The following is a 21,183-nucleotide window of genomic DNA, read 5'->3' as shown; positions in this document are numbered from 1 at the left end:
GAGGAACCCAACTACAGGAGCTCAGAGCTATGCTCTTAGTGCAAAGCCCTGACTCCCAGGGCTCACACCTCTCAAAGCAGAAAGGATGAGGTTGTCCACCTCCCTCCCTCCCTGCCCCCAGCCCAGCTCTAAGCCTCTCAAAGTAAGTCTGTGGGGCCAAGATCTCTCATCAGAATCACCAGGGCAGTCAAAACGCAGATTCCTAGTCTCCACCCAGAATTCCCTTGGGTGGGTCCTAGAAATCTGCATTCTAACAAGCCCCCCAGTTCCCTCTGGTGACTGGTGCATCCTGTGAATTGAGAGCATGGGGCTGGAGGCCACAGCAGGCTGCAGAACTAAGAGCAAAGGGCTTGAAACCTGCACCTGGGCAAGTGGCATGGCCTCTCTAAATCTCAGTGTCCCCATCTGTCCAATGTGGATAACAAGAGTCCCGCCTTCATCCGCTGGTTGTGAGGATTAAATGAGGTCCAGGCCTGGCCCTCACTGAGGACCTAATAGAAAGTGACTACTATTCTTTCATGATTTCCCCAGGCTGCCTGAGAGTCAGAAGCCCGGAAACCCAGAGGATGACCCAGAGGGCCCCTGGGGGACAGGTAGGTACCCCTCAGGGATCAGGTTCCAAGGACAAAAAGAGCTGCAGCCAAGCTTTTGTGGGACCAACAAAGGCTGAGGGAATTAGCCCAGTTCAAATTTCTCCTCCTGAGAGTATGGGCATGCGTGTGTGTTTGTCTGTGTGTGTCCCTTGCCTCTACCTAAGCGTGTGCACACACTACCTATGGACCTGCACCTTCCCAAAGATCCACTATCCCCTCCCACACCTCTTCTTCCAGGTCCCTCTGATGGGGCTTCTAGCACTTGGGGCTCTGACCACCCCTCCCAAGCTGTGGGCTGAGTACAGGTCACCCCACGACGGCCTGGCCTGCTTGTCCCATGATGTCCCCTTCACCACTGGCCCCAGTGGGCTCCCTACAGGATGGGGAGTCTGGGGCAGTAGTCAAGGCCTGGCTAGGGTCCGGTCAGAATCTTCCCTGTGCAGACCAAGCCCAGGCCCCAGGGCTATCTCAACACCTCTTCCTGCCAGCTGGGCCACCCTGGGACTCCTCAGTTGGCAGAGGTCTGGTGTCCCACCAAGTCCCCTAGTAAGTGCAACTTTCACCACAGTGGGGGTGGGGGCTGGGCTGGCAGACGAGAGCTTCTGCCAGTTTCCCCCACTTGCTCCCCATCAGTGTGGGCCCCACACGGACTACACATGGTCAAGGTCACTGTACTCCAGAGTGAAAAAACTAGAGCCCAGATATGAAAACTTCACTTACCACGTGTGTCCACAGGCAAAGGCTGGTGCCTCTCGGCCTTGGTTCCCTCATCTGACCCCCAGAGCAAGGTCAAGGATAAATGAGGTAAAGTAACTCAAAGCACTTGCTAAGCTGCAAGCGTTCTCACCCGCATAAGGGACTATCAGGTCCATTATCAAGATACAGTTCTCCTTAGGGAGTTGGGCAGGGAACCAGAAAGAACACAAGTCTCAAGAGTTAGACAAACCAGCATTCAGTCGTCAGCATCTATTTCCTCCTCCACAAAGTGGGAACAATCCTCCCTTACTGCGTGATACGCACCATTCCCCACACAGCAGGTGCTCAGGAAAATCAAGCCCAAGGAGACAAAGGCAGATAAGACACCCAGGCGAAGGGCCCCTTTGCAGCCTGGCCTCTGAGGGGAGTAAGAGGTTTGGGGACATGACCACAGAAGGTGGGCGGTGTCACCTCAGACTGGCATGAGCCTAGAGAGCTGAGTTCCCTCTTTTGAGGGTGGGTTTGAGCAGAGAGTGGGGAAAGGGGAACAGCTGCCTGGAGGAGGTGGGCTTCAGGAACCCCATGTGAAATTTCCCAGAGCAGAAAGAATCAGACCCCTACACCTCTCCAACCCACTTTGGGGAGGGGTGGGAGGCATGCTCTCCCCCACTCCTTTGATAAAACCAGGAAATATGAAGTAACTAGATGCAGGGATGGGGGCAAAGAGACAAGGCCAGTGTTAGGATTTTATCCCCTTGGCCTTGCTGAGTAACCCAGGGGGAAAGAGCCCTTGCCAAATGCAAGGGTTACAACAGCCCTTCCTCCCCATCAGGCCCCGGCACCCGCCCCTCCCTCTCACCTGACTCTGGAGCTCGCTCTGTTGCTTGAGACGGAGGTTTTCCGGGGTGTCAGCCACCATGGTGAAAGACTGCTTGGGGTAGTGTCTACAGGACAGAAAAAACAGAGTGGGGGTCACTTTGGGGAAAAGGCAGGAACCTCTGGGCTTCCCACAGACCCTTGACTCTCTTCTGGCAACTTCTTCTTACCCACGGGCAGCCCCTCCCCCTGCCCCAGCAGTGCGATAGGACTATGGCGTCCACCGTCCATGCCGAGGGAAGGCAAGTGTCTCTCAGACTCGGCCTAGGCTAACTGAGAAGACACATGAGGGGTTGGCTAGCCATGAAGAACTGTCCTGAGTCAAAGGGAGGCCATGGGGACACCCTAAGCGTTTCAGATCACCCTTGTTTAGCGATAATCCATGCCTTAGAGTCTACCACATAGGGAAGGCAAGGGAGCCGGGCCAGACTGGACACAAGATGAGCATGGGGTCAGGACAATATTTTCAATGAAGACCAGAAATGGAGACCAACCAAGCAGAGGAAGGTCGGGAGGGATACAGAGACAGAAACAAAGGGGAAAAGGACATGCATATCCAGCAGGGCTTCCTGGAGGAGGTGGTGAGAGGGAAAAAATGCACACATCCAAAGTGGTATTTCAGAGGACTAACAAGGTCCAACTGAACAGGAGTATAGGCAAGCGATCACTCTGATGCCAGGAAAAAGGTCACCCTCGGGTGACAGATAACACGGTAACATCGGTTGATGTTTGCCCTGTGCTAAAGCGTACATGCCTTAGTTCATCAAATTCTCACAAACACCCTATTATCCCCCTTCGACAGATAACAGAACAGAGGTTCAGAGAGGTTAACAATGTGGCCAAGGCACAAGGCCAGTAAGTGCTGGCATCCAGATTGGCACCCAGACAATGTGCCCAGGACCCAGCACCCTGAACCAAACCCTCCAATCTCCAGACAAGGAACAGACCAGGGCCCTTTCTCCCAGAAAGAGGGCTGGCTTGGAGGTAGCAGGAGGCAGGGAAGCCCTCACAGCCAAGTCTGCAGGGACCTCCAGGACCATCTGGCCCAATCCCCTAATTTCCCAGAGGAGGAAATAGCATGCTGGCACCAGGCACTTAGGTGTCTTCGTAATTAACTTATTTATCGTATCAGTGTATTGTCTTCTCTCGCTACTACTTCTCTATGAAGTGAGGGCTTTTTTCAGTCTCTTTTGTTCATTAATTTATCCTAACCTCCTAAAACAGTACCTGGTGTCCAATAAATATTTGTTAAATAAATGAATGTCACACCCGGCATTGAAGCTGGGCCGCGACTAGAACTCAGGTCTCCCACATCCCACTGGGTCATCACAAATCCCCAGCAAACCAGCTAACGGAGAGGCAGCCCTGTGTCACTGTGGTTTGTGTACACGTGTGTATGTGAAACGGTTGGGGGTCCACATGCGCCCCAGATATTTCAGGGACTAGTGGGTGGCTTCTCTGAGCAGGAGCTGAGGTCTGGCTATTTTTAGCCACCACACTCTGACGACCAGCAGATTCACAGGCTGTCCCCAAGTACGAGGTGGGTTGCCTCCTTCCAGACCTGCTCCACTCTGGTTGGATGACATGCCCTAGAGCTGGACATGAGCAGACGCCTGCCTCTGTGCCCGCAACAAACCTGGCATGTTCTCCAGTCACTCGTACCACCTTGAGCCAGAGCTACTCATGAACACATGATTTCCCTCGGTGACAGGCAGGACTTGGGGTTTGGGGAACTCAAACAAGGGGGTGGCATAACTAGAGAGGGCACAGTGCTAGACTCTGGTCCTGCCACTGACTCGCTGGATGACTCTGGCAAATTCTTTTTCCCTCTAGGCTAATCTCTTGGACCTAGTTGATTCTAGCTGTGTCCCAACTCCTAGTCTCCACTGCCCCGCCTGGGTCCTGCCTTCCAGATCAGCCCACTCCCACAGCTGCCTCACCAGAGGGTGGAGAGAGAAGAGACTGAACGTAAACACAGGCGCCTGCAGCTGGCATGGCCCGCAGATGAAGGTAAGGATAAGTCTGTGGGTCCAGTCCCCAGGCTTGGCCCAAATCCACGAAACCAGGGCCACCCACTGAGGAGTGCCATTCAAAATTCCTGAGCAGTTCCAGGGAAAGGGAGAATCATGAGAAAGAGAACAGCAGGAGGGATCTAAGTGAGATCTCTAGCAGAACTGGCTGCCCTAAGGTCCTAAGAGGAAAGCTTTCAGCGATGACCCACCCACCAAGTCAGAGCCATTCCGAAGGCTTCATGGGGTGGGGAGTGTGGTGAGAACATCTGTAAGGAGATGATTCATGTGGCAGAGGAGGGAGGTTAGGTCCTAAAGTGGAGGGATGGAAGAGCTAAGACCTCCAGGGTACATCTAGCTAAGACCTTGAGAAGATGGTGTTGGGTTAGCATTTGATGGGGAAGGGGAGCTGGCAGGCTCAGCAAATACATGTGCACAGAAGCCAGTCTGCAACACTGGAGTGTCCCGTTTGCCTGAATGTACAGGGATAAAGCAGAGTGCCGGCTCCAGGAGCCCAAGGTTGGCCAGGCACATGTACCTGACGTGCACCCCGACCCCGCAGCTCCAAGGCTCCTGCACACACCAGGATTCCTCACACACGATAAATGTACCGAGATGCACATCTCCTGCACACCGAGGTCAGCAGTTCCGCACGCAATGGTGCTCATGACAGGCCACATTCACACACTTCCAACACCTCCTACCTTCCACCACAAGGGTCTTAGGAGACCCCAGTATGCAGCAAGTGCCTCTTGGTGGGGTTAGTGGATATTTCATTCTCTATTTAGAGCCATATGAGATCCAGATCTCAGCCCCCCACAGCCAGAGCACTAATCCCATCCGGAAAGGGCAACCAGCCTAGATGCTGACTGGCTTAATCTGCCAGGGGGAAGGGGACTTTAATCCTGAATCAGATTAAGTAGATTAAAGAGGAGCGCAGAGGCCCCCCATATTTTACCCCCGCCTCCTAATCTCCAACCACAGGCCAGAGGAAGGCAGGCAGACATGCTGGGCTATATTCCTCCTGCTGGGTCAACACTGTCCCCTCCCTACAGCCCCCAGCCCTGGTGAGACAACCCTGCCTGCCTTTCCCTTTCCCTGCTCACTGCGCTTCAGGTTCCCATGGCAACCTCATCCTCAGCTCTAGGAAGGAGAGCAGGGAGAGGGGAGAGAGGCAGAAGGGGGGGGGAGAGGGGGAGAGAGAGAGAGAGAGAGAGAGAGAGAGAGAGAGAGAGAGAGAGAGAGAGAGAGGCAGTTTGTGGGGGTGGGGAAGAGGCAGACACTAAGGGTATTCTCAACTGCGGAGGACCCAGGAAGGGAAAACCGGGTGACTGTGTCTGCAGGCTCCTTGTAGACAATTTAGGTAAGGAAGACAAGTGCCGTGGGTTTGTTTGTAGAGAGGAAGACACAGCAGCATCAGTGCTGTGCCCCTCACCCACCACGACTGCCCTGGAAAGGGCTCCAAATGATTTGACCTCCTTACAGAAACAATTGCTGGGAATTTTACCTTTTCCCTCCCTCTCTGTCCTCAGGTTGAAACTCTGCCCACCCACTACCTTCACATCCCAGTAGAGATGAATGGATGCATGTGAATGCCATAATGGGCACCAAGACAGAAAAGGGGCCACCCACCCCCAGCTAGTGACCCCACTGGAATCCATGGTGAGTGAACACTGGGCCATGGTGAGTGAACAGGGGGCCAGGATGGGGAGAACCTGGTGTGCCAAGCCTGGCCTGGAGCTGGGTCCAGAGCACAGCTGCTCTTTGTCCCTTCATGGGCCAGCCTGCGCCCAGCCCCTTGTTAATCATTCAACACCGTGGGGCCTCTGCAAGGCTCCTCCCCATCCTTGATAGGAGTATCAACTGCTCTGGGGAAGAGAGGCCTGGAGAGAGCCCACAGGACCGGAAGGCTGGGGACAGGGGAAGAGATCGAGCCTCCATGAGGGTAATCAGGAAGCTGGTAGCAGTAGCCTAGGCCTCCAAGCACACGAAGTGACTTCTTGATACTCGTATAATGTGTCCCGTGCACATTCCCTTTTGAAATCAACCACAACGCTTTGGGCTAAAAAAGGTCGGCATTATTAATGTGCCCATTTTATAGATAAAGAAACTGAGATTCAGTGTCAAGGACCAAGGCTTTGTCCAGTGTACTCTCCTCTCCACCATAGCTACCCAGCCAGCTAAGAGCAAACTGACATCTCTCTCTGTCTCTCAGGTGAACCCCAGTCCACTCCCAGCTCTCAAACCTTTGGGGAAAGCTGTGCCTGGCAGGTTGAGTGGAATACAAAGTAATTCATCTTTCAAACCCAACCTGTTTCCTAGCTGGGCCATTATGAGAGACCCCAGGGGTATTCCTGCTCAGAGGGACTGTGAGGACAGGGAGGATGAGGAGAAACTGCTAGGCTCCTATTTATGGGCCTACTGGTGACAGGGACAGCTTGTTGAGCACAGCTTCACTCCCAGTCCCCCAGAGGCAGAAGGAAAACAGACCACAGAGCCTGAAAGCCCAGTGGCCCCCTCTGCATGCAACCTCACCCCTTCCAGCCTCGGACCCCTTCAAAAACCACAGCTTTTTGTTCAAGGAGGAACAAAAATACATCAACAAAAGCAACAAGGAGCCTTTGGTTTTACCAAAAGGGGGGAAAAAAAAAAACAGTCCCGACATCCTGCCTCTGGAAGAAGCTGCTGATCCCCCTGCCGGGAACACTGCCCATGGGCGGCGGGGAGGGCTCCCTTCTAACCCAGTTTCTCACCAGTCCCCCAGGCCGAAGGGCTGAAGTGGTGGGGCGAGGAAGCAACAAGGAGGCATTGTTTGACCAGAGAAAAATAATGAGCAGCCGGAAAGATCAAGGCTAGACGTGAAGAAGAACTTACCAGCCCTCAGGGGTTGGAGACAAAAATGAAAAATGAATGTGAGCTCCTGCCCCTGATGGCAATACATAAAGAGAAATAATTCTGCCAAGTTGGGCAAGGTATGGAAACACTGGACCTCAGTTTCCCCATCTATGAAATGGGCATGCTAAGAAGCAAAGTGACTCCTAAGGTTCCTTGAGGTCCTGACATCTCTGAGTGCAAGGACTTGGGGGTGAGAGTGAGGTGTGGAGTCTCCCTGGAGGCCACCTTTGGCCACTGTGGATGCCCTTGTGAGCATGCCTCCTCTGTCCCAAACACACACCATACACACCACTTCCACTCTCACTCTTGGTGCTACCCCTAGCTCCCTAAGACATCTGATCCCATTTTGCCCAGTCAAGGCAGAGAATTCTGGGGAGACAGGAAAGCCCCAGACCCCAGACCTAGATTTACCCACCACTGTCCCATCGCCTAAGAGCTCTGGGATCTGAGACAGTGTGCTGGAATCCAGAGATACTTTGAGCACCCAGCTCCACCAGCACAGGCCCACCCTCCTTACTGAGGCCTGGCAGAAGGAACAGGATGACAGCTCCTTGTTCCTCAGAAGCAGGGACGTCCCCACCCTCATCAGCCCCTCATGCCACAGCTCAAGGAAAATGAAGGATGGACCTCGGATATCTGCAATCAGTGAAGAGGGTAAGGGTGCAACTGAGCACCTCCCTTTCTTCATCGATCCATGTCCAATCCCCACTTGACACCCCAAAGGCTGGTTTCCCTGGCCTGCAACTCCACACCGGGTTTGCAGCACCCAATGAGGCATGGCCCCCAAGGAAGAAGGAATAGCACATTTCTCCCCATCCCCACCCCATGCCCGACCTCCAGACTCAGAGACTATTTGCATGGAAACAAAGCAGCAGGTTTGTGGTGAAGATCTGCCCCACTTTCAGAAAATGAAGTTTACAAAACAAACAGTCGAGGCCATAAATATTCCTCTAACCAACAGAGCAGACTCACGCCACCTGCCTAGAAGCTTCAAGAAAGAATTCAATTAATAGTGGTTCTTCCACCACTGGCTATTGTGCAAAAGTGGGCATGCATACTTCTACCTTGCCAGGGAAGTGTGAACACAAATGCAGCCTATTCAGTCTGCCTCTCTGGTGTTTCGCCCCAGCCCCATGTCTGGCAGCGTGTGTGTCTGGATACACCAACACGTGCATTAGTGCACGTCCATGGGGGTCCACCACTACCCGGCAGGCCGGCGGTGAACTCTAGCCTGTGTTCTCCCCACTGCTTCACCCTAAAGCAAATCTGGTACAAGGAGAGAAATAAAAGAGGCCTTTTTGCTGTTTACAGTCACTTTCCAGAACTTACATCTCAGTAGAGAGAAACCACTGGGGAAAGACAGACAGCTTTCTTCTCTCTTGACCACCCCACTGTGAGATTCTGGCTCGGGAACTAACCAGAGATAGACAGAGCGTAGAGACCACCCTGCACACCAAACTCATAATCACTCACTGGGTGGGCACAAACTCCCTGGCAGTGTGCCAGGAAAGACCACCTGCCCCTCTAGGTTCTGAGTGGGAGGTGCTGCTGAGAAGGAAACCAGGCCTTGGTCCACAAAGCAAGGCCAGGATGGGAATTAGGGCAAAGCTACACCCTGGAAACCTCAGGATTCGGAATTTGAATGTCACTAGAGGCTGGGGCGGGAGGCAGGAAGAACACAGGAAGTGAGGAATGAGAGCGAACACTCAGGACAGTGCCTGGCACATCGCTCGTGTTCAAAACTCTTTGGTCTCAAGTCCTGTGTCCCAGCGGAGGAAGTCTGAAGCATGGGAAAACCGAGGCTCAGACAGGTCCAGAGGCGCTTCTTGCAGGCCAGGCCTGCATATGATTTATCCCGGAATTTCCATGTCTGGATAGCTGGCACAGACCAACTGCTTAGCAGAAGCTGGCTGAGGGAGTGTGAATGCCTCGGGCAAGGGGCTACAATAACTGGAGTGAAACACAGCTGGGCCACAAAGCCCCCATGTCTTCTCCTTCCCAGGTAACGTCCCAGCTAGGTGGCACAGGCCAAGGCGGTAAAGACTAGGAGATTCGGAAGGGCTCAACCTGCTTCTCTGGCTGGGGGCCAGGTGACAGATGGGGGAACCTCTGCCTGGGCAGGTTGGAAGCAGCAACGAGGGAGGGGTGCTTCATCTTCCGCCTCCCCCAGAGCCCCCCAACCTCTGTAAGGAGCTCCCCACTCCACTTGCTGCAGCCTCGCCAGAAGAGGGTGAGAAAATAAAGCTGGGACTTTGGCACTAGGCTGAGAAAATACAGAGAAAACAAGGATAAGCCTCTGATTTTTCTCCACCTCCCAATGCTCACTGAATTCTAGACTCCAGGAGTTGGGAAGAGCATCGGTCCCCGCCACCTGCTGGGCTCAGGGCTCAGCCAGATTTCTGCCTGCAAGCATGGAAGCTCAGAAGCTGTTCCCAGAAGGGCCTCAGTGCCCAACATCTAGCCTGAAGTGGTCCAGCAAACAAGGCGTTAAAACTGCCCAGGCCTCTGGCTTTGCTGAACCCCACCCCACTCCCCAACAGAGGGAGGAAGTGGCAGAGAATCAGGGCTTGTGTGAGCCCTTAAGAATTTGAAGAATGTCCCATTTCCCTTGGGGGGTGGGAGGGGTTGGTGGGGGGAAGAGGGCCAGTGGAAGCTAACAGAAGGGGCAGCTGAGTTGGGATGGAGCTATAACCCGCTTTCTACCCCAGGAGACTTTCCCAGGGCCCTAGTCCCTCCCAGAAGGGACAACACACACGTTGCTTCTTGAGTGTGAGATTTTTATCAGAAATCTGTTTTCCCAGTACCTGGCACAGGTTAGCATGTAACAGCAGGCAGGCAATACCTGTGATGAATGAGAAAACCCAAGAAGATGAAGGTGTGGTATTGGGGGGGCGGGGGGTGCAGTAAGGGAGAGGCAGCCTTTCAAAGGGGTTTAAGTCCCCAACCCCTCTTAGACAAGTCCAAAAGTTCCCCTCCTGGGTGAACTTGTGCTGCAAACAGCCTCCTGACTAGGATTTCAGAAAATCTGGACTCCAATCAGATACTGAATTGTTTTGAATACTGATCTTGCCACAGACTTGAAGTGACTTGACCTTCTGAAGCCCCCACCTACCATGTTTCCCCCAAAAATAAGACCGGGTCTTATATTAATTTTTGCTCCAAAAGACACATTAGGGCTTATGTTCAGGGGATGTCATCCTGAAAAATCATGCTAGGGCGTATTTTCTGGTGAGGTCTTATTTTCGGGGAAACACGGTGGCAGAGTGGCTCTGAGCTCCTGCATGTGCCATGGACCTGCCATGAGTTTGCAAGAAGTCACACCCAAGATGGAAGGGGTTGGTACAGCATGGGAGTGGGGAACCCCACCTCTACCCACCTCCCTGCAGCAGGCCAGGCTGCAAGTCCCACTGCGGAAACAGGAGTCCAAGCTAATTCCACTGGACAAGACGTGAAGGTCTGTGCGGCCTCCCTCACCAGGCAGGGAAGAGCTCTGCCCCGGGCCAAGCCACCTTCCTGTTGCCCCCACTTCTCAAGAAATGAACACTAGGAAGGGCTGCAGCCAGGAGCCCCCAAAGCCTAGTGCCCAGACTCTCTGGTAGGGGGGCAGGTAATAGGAGGAGACAGTCAACTGCTCTTACAGGAAGAGAAATGAGGGAAGGAAAAGCAGAGAAGACAGCTGGGCAGAAGCAGGGAAGGTCACTTTTTCTGGAAAGACCACACTGGATCCCTTCCTTGCAGCAGGGTGCAGTGGGAAGAACATGTTTGCTTTACTGGGTTTGAACTGCCTCTCACTAGCCATGTAATCTTGGGAAAGCCCGCTCCCTTCCCCAAACCTGTTTCTTTCTCTGTAAAATGTGAGTGATAAGAACCCTGCATCCAGCTGTGATAAGGACTAAATGTGATTGACACGACCAGTGTGGAGTGCTCACAATGTCACCTTGTGGTTATTAGAACAGAAGGTAGAATGAGGGAGAGAGCTGAGGGGCCCGCCCAGCCCCCTGCCCAAGGCAGGACTCACGCGTTGCAGTAGGGTTTCTTCTCGTAGCCCTTGTAGTTCTTCATGTTGAGTGTCATCTTGCAGGTCTCGCAATGGAAGCATGCTTTATGCCAGAACTGGGGACAGAGGCAGAGGGAGGACACCTGTCAGACACCAGTACTTCAGGGAGGGGGGCTCAGGCCTTAGGGAGGAGTGTTCCATCCCAGGGATGGAACATAGAATCACCCTGAGTGAGCTAGGGACATCTCAGTTCACAGTGGCTCTGGCAGCTGATAACACTCCCCTCTCCTTCCCCACCAGCCAGCCATTTGAGCTGTCAGGAGGGGATGAAGGGCACACATGAAGGATGAGTGAGGAAGAGGCCAGTAATAGTAGTGGCAAGCTGTCCCCAAAAGGTCAGCTCCGCCTCTCCAGACCACTCCTGCTGCCCCCAGCTGGAGAAGCCTCATTGCTTATGCAAACCTGCACCAGGGTTGCTAAGAAGCTGCCGCTGAAAGTGAGGGGCAGCTCCTCAGTCTTGACAAGGCCTAGAGAAGACAAGGAGGGCCCAGCCCCTGAGCACCCGGAGTACCCAGGCTGGAAACCCAGGCCCTCCTAGCTCCCACACCAGGATTTCCCAACACGTGTGAGCCTGAATGATGCTCCAGTTCTGACACCTCCCACTTCCTGTGGGACCCCGACCATAGGTAGGGGTGGGTGCTCTAGCTCTGCCACCACTCCTACACCCTTTCCCCTTCCACTACCCTTCTCCCACCTGTCTGGTAGGAGAGCACCCAGCAGCTGGTCTTCCCGAGACACTGAAGAACTCTGCTTAAAAGCCTTGGCGGGGGAAGCCCCATAGTGGATATAAAGCTCCACCCTGACTAGCTGTGTGACCTTGGTCAGGGCCCACACCCCTGGGCCATTTCCAGGTCTGTAGAATGAAAACCATACGTGTCCCTCCTGGGACTAAATGAGAAATCACCTGCAAAGCCCTCAGCACAGCGTCTGGCACCTCTAAGTACCTGAACGTTAGATGCTGGGCACAGAGATATGAACCTCAGCTGAGAAGCCTCAGCCGCTCACATTGGAGGCTTGTGTGTGTTGGGGTGCTGGTGTGGCTGTGCCCAGCCACAGCTACAATGCGGGTGAGAATAAGTGACAGGTAAGACTCCAGCAAAGCCCAGAGGCCCGGAATAGAACAACCAAGACCATTCCAGGGTGGCCGATGGAGGGGAACAGAGTTGAAGGCCATGAGGGAAAGGGAAGGATGCGACAGAAGTGACCCCATCCTAAGAAATGTGGATGCTGGGGCAAACCCATGCAAATGAGATGTAAACTTACCCCTGGCAGCTCGTAATGAGACCCAGAATCTGCATGAACCCAGAGTCCAGCTTCCAGGAGCCTAGAATCCGGGCTGCCTGGGTGACCTGGCTAGCCTGTCTCTGCCCCATTTCTCAGCAGTCAAGGGAGACACTCCTGACCCCTCTAGGAAGGAGGCCAAAAGCCAGGAAAGGGCCCAGAGAGACTTTTGAAGGTGACCAGCACAAGGCTGGTTCTTGGTCATGGGTCAAGGAATTCCCCCAAGGCAGTGCTTTTCAAAATGTGTTTCCCCAACAAGGGTGCTTCCAGGACGCATTCGAGGAGGGGACAGAAAAAAGGAAGCTGGAAGGTTGGAATACCACCTCTCCTACCCTGCCCCAGTTCAACCAGAGACCATGGGGTCATCTGGGGGGTAATCGCCTTCTAATAGGGTATTTCCCCTGTCAAGGGGACCCAAAGGACTCTCCAATGGTGGAATACTAAATGAAGTGATAAGAGAACCACTCTTTTGGGAAGAAGGCCACCTGCAAGTCTGGAAGCAAAGGGACAGCTGGTCTAAACTTGGCCCCCACCCCAACCGGGTCCTATCCCAGAGCCCAGTCCAGACTCCTCCTGATGAAAAACCCCAACACATACAACCCACCCACCAGAAAACCAGGACAGGGTCATCCCTGCCCACATCAGCCCCCCTGAGTGATAGCTCCTCTCCCTCCCCCAGTGCCTGGGAGGCACTGGCAGCGTGCCCTAGCACTGTCACCACCCAGTCTGCTGGCCTCTGCCTGCTTAGCTGCACATGCCCCTGCCTGGGCCCCCGCCTCCCCCCACCCCCACAGAGGCCTGCCAGGAAAAACATTCTCTGGAATCCAGACCATGACCCACTTTCACACACATCTGCAGGAATACGCACCGTCCTAGGACTGGGGACCTCCAAAGCTGCCTCCTGATTGATGTGAGGAAGACAAAGGGAGGGAGACAGACATCCCCACCCCAGCAAATGGCCAGAACCCCACCCTGGAGCCAAGCAGAGGGGACCAGAATATTCTGACCAGGCTGGAGATACAGGGCCGACACCCAATCCGGGGATTCCACAAGACCCCTCTGGCTGCCCTTTGAAAGGGAGCCCCCATACGAGGGGATGGTGCCCATTCAGTAGCTCCTCTCAACCTCACCCCAGAGACCGCTTGCTCTCAGCTAGATACACCAGAGGCTGGGCAGTAGTCATCTGTTCCCTTACAGGAAGCTTGGGAGCAAAATAATGAAAACGAGAGTGGACTAAGTGCCTCCAGGGTAGCTACTGAACTCGGTCTGTGCATCCGGAAGGTGGAGCTAAAACCAGGGTCCCACAGAGTGCTGGGAGGAGTAATGAGATGACACGGGCTCCAAGCCTAGCACCATGAGCTGCTTCACTCACTCCCTCCCCTCTCTGAAGGAGGGCTCCAAGGTGCAGGAATATCCAGCAGCTTCTGACACCATGTCCTCTTTGGGGTAGGAAAGTGGGGGGTAGGGAGGACAGAATATGGTGAGTCATTCAACAGCCCCTGTGGGCCAGGCCTGGACCAGGCACCACAAGGGAACCCCATCTCCTTGATGATAGAAACCCAATCCCTATCTCAATCAGGTCTGATGAAGAACACAGTCAGGGAAATAAGTCGATACGACCCCACAATGACCCTCTCTGCCTCCTGAATCCCCTGCCCTGTGAGACCTGTCTTAGAGCAAGACTTCCCCCTTTCTTCAAGTTCCCAGGTAAGAAGATTTCAAACAAGCATTACTGGGACTCAGGACTCAGGGGAGCAAAGTACACCTCTGGGCAGGCAACTCGAATCCTTCCTGCTGCCCTGGAAGTCTACTGTTTGCCTTTCACACAAAAAATCAGACCTCTGGTGCCTGTTAGAAGCCTCTCAGCCCATGTCCCAAGCTCCAGCATTACCCTCAAGTCTCCCTTGCCTACAACTCCAAAGCTGCAACCCAATCCACAGAAAACCCACTCCACAGAAAGGTAAACAGAGGCAGATGGGGGCAGATGCAAGATTCGCCCATGCACTTGGGCAAGACTTGGGCCAGCCCTTATCTCTCTGGAAGCACTGTGGAGGTGGGGGAAGCGCTGCCCCCAGCTCTGGGTGAGGAGGATGCGGCCAGCTTTAGGTCACTGTGCCTGTAGCCTGGCATCTTGCCATCTGCACCCAGGCTGCCTGGAGTAGCTATGACTCAGGGTTGGAGTATGAGACCTTCCTCTCCCTTCCTGTCGCCCAGGGTTAGAGTTTCTCCCTTCTTCAGAGGTAACACCAGCCCCACCCTGGCTAGGTCACCAGCCTAGTTCACTTAGCCACCTAGGCCACTGGCTTAAAGGTGTAGACCTTGGCTGCCCTCCACAAATTCCCAGGGAGAGATGATTTTTCCTAGCGCCGCAGCTCCAGGCAAGAGCCCAGGCCAGGGCCAGGAAGGAGCGGCACCACTATGGACACTAATGAGACAGTGTAAATAAAAGTACTTTTTGCAAACACAACAGGCAGAAGAGCTGAGCACAAAGAACTTTAGATTTGAACTCCAGCTCTGGCTGAGAGGGGAATGAGCCACATAACGTACCTGAGCCTCCATTTACGGGGTTCATCATTTATAGGGGCAACCACATCTGTTTTGTGAGGCTGCTTTGAAGACCAGGCCTGGCACAACGCAATTAGTAGCCACTATAAATGGATGGCCACAAGGTGATGGTGGGGTACTCCCAGCTTTAACTAGGAAAATGGGGCACCACAGCTGCAAGGACTTGGCTCCTTTTTTTGTGTCCAGCCCAGCTTCCTTCTACCTTGGCTGCCCCCTACGGGGGGGGGGGGGGGGCGGATGGTTCAAACAACCAGAGGTGGGCAGGAGGGATTCCAGGGGAACTGGAGCCTACCAGTCCCCTATCCTTCCCAAATGAATATTGCCACCTCTTTTCAAGAGCCCAGGAGAACAAGCCAGGGGAGAAGGACAGGGCAAGATTCTTGACAACACAGGTCCCCGGTTACAAATGCGTCCCAACAGGCTCTGGGAGAAAACGCCACCTCTCTCAAAATGTAGAAGACATTTTGAGACACAGTTTCTCCCTCCTCGAAGGCCCTGGGGAAGCCCTCCAGAGTGCCTGACACAAAGTAGATGCTCAATATTTATGAAATGAATGAGCAGATGAGGTCACCCTCTTTCTCCCCCAACTCTAATCCCATAAATCCTCTGGGGAAGTGAATCTCAACCTCCTTCCTCAAACACCATCATCAGTAATACATATTTATCCAGTATGCAGAGCACACTGGGCACTGCAGGTTGGGGGCAGGGTGGCCATCAGAGGTGACATGGCCTTTATGTACCTAAGCCTGTGGGAGATAAGGCTCAGGAAGGAGAAAAGGCCAACACCAAGGACACAGCACGTGCTTGGAGTCACATTGTGGGCTACATGCCCTAGGGAGATTGTAGTGAACCAAGCAGGTCTAATTTGACTTTCTATAGTAAATGGGAAGCCTTGGGAAGTTGGTTAGCAACCTTGCCTACAGGGACTAAATATTTTCCCTCCCAGGTCTCAGCCCTTGCGCTACCAGTTCTCTAGTAGGAAATGCCAGTCCTTACTGCCTGGAGTTGGTTAGAAGGAATAAGTCTGATACATTGATATTCCAGGCCTCCTGCTCAGTGCAAGGGAGGTCTCCCCAGGGCCACTTCCTATACAGAGCGCTAGAAATAGGGAGAAATCACCAACTCCCACTTCCCAAGGCAACCCCCACCTCTTCAGCTAGGGCAAGAGAACAGTTGTCTGGGGAGGGCACCTTGCAGGATCCCTGGCCACCACCCCTCTGACACACAGCACCAGCACCAAAGTTCTTTACAAGGGGGGCCAGGTGTGGAGCTAGACAGAGTATCCTAAAAAGGTAGGGAGGACACAGCCTATACCACATCCCCTTCCGGGTACTTTAGTGCACTGCCCCACCTCCAAGGAAATGACATCATCATACCCATCTGACAGATGGTGAATACTGAGGCCTAGAGCCATTTATAAAGCTGGTGGGAGCAGACCTGGAATGAGGACAGCGTCTCCCAACTCCTGGGCTAGCAATCCTATATTGCTTCTGCCTTGTATGGGTGAATGTGGCCACAGCCTCTTCCCATTTAATGACTGTAGAGAAAAGGGGCACAGGGAACTCGTATCTTGAGTTCCAAAAGGCCAAAATCCCTACCACCAGAGAAGGGCAAAAACATCAATGTGCAAGGACAGATGTTTCTTCAGTTAGTGCCTCCAAGCTCAAGTCCCGCCCTCCAGAGTTTGGCATGGTCATCAGGAAGGTCAGCACCCACATCCCTTGTGCCCACATTGGAATCCCACCCCATCACCCTGACTCAGAGGCCAAAGGTCACTGAGGAAGCTCAAACCCCAAAAGGAAAGGGAGAGACAAGTATCCAAAGAGCTGTCCTTTTCCAACCAAAACGTGGCTCCAGGTGGGCAAAGAACTTGGCCCCAGGTCTCTGTACCCCTCTTCCATCCCATACCCTCCACCATTGCCAGTTCAGATGGGGAGGGAATATTTGGACTTGGAGCCAGCTTTCGGAGGTGTGTGAAACGCACGATGAGGAAGGGGACAAAAATCACAGAGGCCCCTCCTTCAGACTGGGGCAGGATGCAGAGGAGAGGCAGATTTTGCCTCAGGATCTAAGGGAACTTAAAAGAGGACTGGATCCGACCCCAAAATGCTGGAAACACCCAGTTCTACTCTCAAGCCCCCTCCAAAAGTATAATGGCAACCAGATGAACAAGTCCAGTTGGGGGGGGTTGCATAAGAGCCCCCAGGGGACAGTGAATTTCCAAAAGGCCACCCTCCCCACCCCAAACACTTCCCCTATTCTAGTCTACTCCTGAACTCAGCCAACCCCACCCTCCATTGAGGAAACCTGCTTTGAAAAGTTAGCTCTCTTTGTTCTACAAGCCGGTCTCAAGCTCTGAGCACAATTTCAGATCTCTGTGAAGCACCCACCACCACTACCTTATTCCAGCACCCGACCTCGCCCGGCTCTGGCTAGGCGGCCCAGTACCTCGAGTCGGCCTCTAATTTGAGGTGGGGGCTGGGAAGCTAGGGAAGTCTGCTAGTCCATTAACTGCTGAACCACCAAGGGGTGTGGGGCTACAGATCGCCCAAAAAAAGGGGTCTCGCAGTGGGTCTCAGGTCTCATCCGCCGCCCAGTTCACCAGAGGCAACACTCGCCGGCTGATAGCCCCCGCCCCCTAGTCTCCAGGCCAGGAAGACCCGCGGTTCGCAGTCAGAGCGGACCGTGTTGCTGGGCCCCCCAGCCTCTGCCCCGCCCCCCCGCCGCCCCCTCCCCCAGGGCCCCGCGCTTCCGCCTACTTGGCGCTCGGGGCGGCGGGGGAGAGGGAGCGGCAGTCTCCTCTCACTCTCCCGGCCCTAGGGGGCGGGACTGCACCCCTAACCTTCCCCCAGCCCCCACCCTGGGGCCTGTCTTCCCTACCCCTCTTCCGTCCTCCCAACCCCGGGGCATAGAGCCCTTCTCCAGTAGTGGCTGCACACCACGCGTGGACTCCTTGCCTCGCCTCGGATATCCTGGTTTCCAGACTAGGATCTGTCCCCAACACCCCATGACACCGCCCTCCCTCCCTCCTCCCAGGATCGTGGGGAAGAGGCTGCATAGACCCGACCCGTCTCTCCCGCCCTAATCTGGAGCATTACTCGGTGATGGCAAAGACGCGTCTCCGGGTCCCGAGGCTCACCTTATCCAGACAGTTCACCTTCTCCGTGGGGTACACGATCTTACCGCACCGGGCGCAATTGGGATTCATGGCTCCGGGAAAGGCTGGGGCGTGGACGCCCGAGCTCGCGCGCGTTCTCCTTCCCCGGAGTGAGCTGGCGGGAGACAGTGGTGGCTGCAACTACACAGAAGGCAGCAACGGCGGCTGGAGCTAGGGAACTGGCCTCCGCCTCCGCCCTCCTTCCCCTAATAAACACAGTGGGGAGGAGGGGCTGCACCGGGGCGGGGACGCGCCGCGGGCGCGGACAGCGGTGCACGCGGACAGGCGCGCTCCCGGACTACGTGGGGCTGCGCGGGGGCGGGTTTCGGGGAGGGCTGCGGGGTCCGGGGTGCGCGCCTAGGTGAGTCCCTAGGGGCCCTGGTGCCCCGGGACGACAAGGTAGTAGGCACCCTGAAGAGGAGAGCCTGGAGGCCAAGTGCGGGCAGCCGGCTTTGCCCAAACCCTTTCCCGCGCTGTAGGCGGCGCGGAGCCTGTCTGGCCGCACATTTGAGGGACTCCGGCTGCGGGAGGCGGGCAGACCCCTCGCATAGCTCAAGGGTGGGGTTGGAAACCTCCTGAACAGCCGATCAGATTCACCAAATTCGGGAACTTTCCTTTGTACCCGTCGGTACCTGGCATGAACCTGCAGACGGGAACCCCCCTTCCCCGCCCCTCAGCTTCCCTTCCCCCCCACATCCTTCCCACTTTTGTAGGGCGGAACCCGTCTCTCCCTCCAGTTTTCAGCGTCTCGCATCCCCGGCTAATTCTTCCTTCCCTGCGCTTCTAAGGTTCAGCTTTCCTGGGGTTCCCCAGACTCAGGCACTTTCTGCTTGGCCTCCTTTCGTCTTTCATTCCTTTCTCTTCATCCTTGTTTCTCTCACCCTCTGTGTAGCAGTGTCTTTAGGCCCCAAATATTTATTTCCAGGCGCAACTGCGGCGCGGGGGTATAGCTCAGTGGTAGAGCATTTGACTGCAGATCAAGAGGTCCCTGGTTCAAATCCGGGTGCCCCCTTGGTAGCTTTTCTTCCCTCCACAACTAACATAATTCCTTCTTTCTTCTTCTATTTTAAAATTGGGTCCTAGATTTAAATGAAACAAAAACGATTTTCGAAAGTTCCTTCCTCATTTTCCAACCCTAGCGGAAAGATTTCGGTTTTGTTTTGTACCCAGCAGAAGAAGGAAGGGTGGATATGCGCACAAATCAGGTACAAAAGCTGCGCGTCACGATTGCTGGCGCCAGAGGTGTCGGGATTTCCGCGAACACGGGTTCCGAGGACGAAATGACTCCCCAAATTGGCGTTGCGTTTCTTATGGGGCTGTGGGTGGGTCGAGGGGGAAACCCACAGACACAGCCTTCCTCCAACTTCAACTTTATTACCAGTGACGTGGACGCGCTGTGTCACTCTTCATGGCACGGGTAGAGTCAATGCACTTTGAGAACATTATTTTGGCCAATGTACACCCATAAGCTCATTTTAATTTACAAAAATAAAGTTACATTCTAATGCAAACTGACATAAACTAATGCAGTGGTTCTCAAATTTGAGCGTGCATCACAATTACCTGGAGGGCTTGTTAAAACATCCCCCAGTTTCTGATTCTGTAGGCCTAGAGTGGAACCCTGAGAATATGAATTTCTAACAAGTTCCCAGGTAATGCTTATGCTGCTAGCCAGGGGACCACACTGTGAGAACCATTAAACCAGTAATACAAGGCTATCGAGTTTCATAACCTAAAGGTGAAGACAGATATCTATTGGCTGTCTCACTGACAGTATCACGTTGGGCCAGAAGAAAACAGTGTGAAGAGAGTAAGAGCGTCCCCTTCGATTTTGCCCCAAAAAAGGAAAAATAAAGGAGAAAGGGAAAGGCATGCTGCCTGGGTCAGGGGGCAGCTGTGATATTTTAAACCCGGAATCTGGTTGTGTCATCCCTCCAGGCCCCAGGGGAATACCCCAGGCGCATTTTTCCCCCATGGCTCCTACTACTGTGAAATGCAGTAGCAAGCCTAGACATGGAAACTGGGCAAAGCTGCTGTCCAGCGCAAAGCCCAGACCTGAGGTATAACCAACTTTTCACCCCTTTCTTGGACACCAGGCCTCAAACTTACAACCTGGAGGTTATCAGGCTAAAGGCTTGCCTCTGAGCTAATATGAAGAAGAAAACTGTCCACTTTCCACCTTCTATCTTACATCTGTGTATGTCTTGTTAAATTTTGTGATTATATAAACCTTTTGAACTTGGATTTGTTTTCCTAGTCTTCCAGGTCAGAGTATCAACTAGGCAAAATAGTATTGCCCTGCACCGACACTCCATTTTTACCCAAAAAGAAGTTAACAGTTTACGTGAAGATGTATTGTGCCGTCTTCCTACCGGTACCTGTTGGGATTAGACGTGAACTTCTCGCCTCTGAGTGGCAGCAAACATCTTAGAGGTGGGTAATGTGATACCTCTGGGGTGCTCTCTACTTCTCAGATATTTCATGACCGGGAGATATTTGAAGGGGAAAACTTGGCAAGGAATTAAGGCTGAGCTGAGGGATCTTATACCAGGAGAACCGGGAATTTTCAGGAATATTGTATTCAGGAGCCACAGACTTTCCAGTTATTCTGGGATATACCTGAGAGAGAAAACGTGAAGAGTAGACTAGGGGGCACCCGGATTTGAACCGGGGACCTCTTGATCTGCAGTCAAATGCTCTACCACTGAGCTATACCCCCTCTGCTGGTTGGCAGCTGTTTGGTAAATTCTTTTTACACCAATCCCACATTTTTTTGTACTGAAAATTATTTATTCAAAATTATTTAATTCTTGCTAGGTGATATTGAACTTACTAATGATGAGGAACAAAATTAAAAGACCAACTGAAGATAAGGCCTTTTAAAAACGTCAATTTAGGCACCAATCTGCCTTTCCTAGGCTCAATTCTTTATCCACAATCCCACCCATCACTTTACCCTAAGAAGTCAGAGAACAATCTCTTGCAAACCTGAATACAGAATCCTTTCCCCTAGTCTTTCTCAAAAGAATACAAACACCAGCGAAAAAGGCATCT

At 53.6% G+C, this 21,183-nt stretch overlaps 1 protein-coding gene and 2 non-coding genes across 3 annotated transcripts in view; 1 reads left to right on the top strand and 2 right to left on the bottom strand.

Annotated features, from left to right (window-relative positions):
• LASP1 (LIM and SH3 protein 1) overlaps window positions 1-18,392 on the bottom strand; it is a 35,916-nt gene extending 17,524 nt beyond the window's left edge. The window contains exons 1-3 of the mRNA XM_019740622.3: window positions 18,112-18,392; window positions 11,088-11,182; window positions 2,149-2,233 (exon numbers count right to left, since the gene is read on the bottom strand). Coding sequence (XP_019596181.1) covers window positions 2,149-2,233; window positions 11,088-11,182; window positions 18,112-18,180 — 249 coding nt within the window. The 5' untranslated portion in view covers window positions 18,181-18,392. The remainder of the gene's footprint in view (window positions 1-2,148; window positions 2,234-11,087; window positions 11,183-18,111) is intronic.
• Window positions 18,393-19,069: 677 nt separating this feature from the next.
• TRNAC-GCA (transfer RNA cysteine (anticodon GCA)) lies at window positions 19,070-19,141 on the top strand. Its single transcript has one exon. It is a non-coding gene; the product is annotated as a tRNA-Cys (tRNA).
• A 1,635-nt stretch (window positions 19,142-20,776) lies between these two features.
• TRNAC-GCA (transfer RNA cysteine (anticodon GCA)) lies at window positions 20,777-20,848 on the bottom strand. Its single transcript has one exon. It is a non-coding gene; the product is annotated as a tRNA-Cys (tRNA).
• Window positions 20,849-21,183: the final 335 nt, after the last annotated feature.

Source organism: Rhinolophus sinicus, chromosome 12 (genome assembly GCF_057876585.1).
Source record: "Rhinolophus sinicus isolate RSI-liver-muscle chromosome 12, RSI-T2T, whole genome shotgun sequence".
NCBI classification, from domain to species: Eukaryota; Metazoa; Chordata; class Mammalia; order Chiroptera; family Rhinolophidae; genus Rhinolophus; species Rhinolophus sinicus.
The sequence above is the reverse complement of the archived record's forward strand: the minus strand, read 5'-3'. Positions and strand labels throughout refer to the sequence as shown.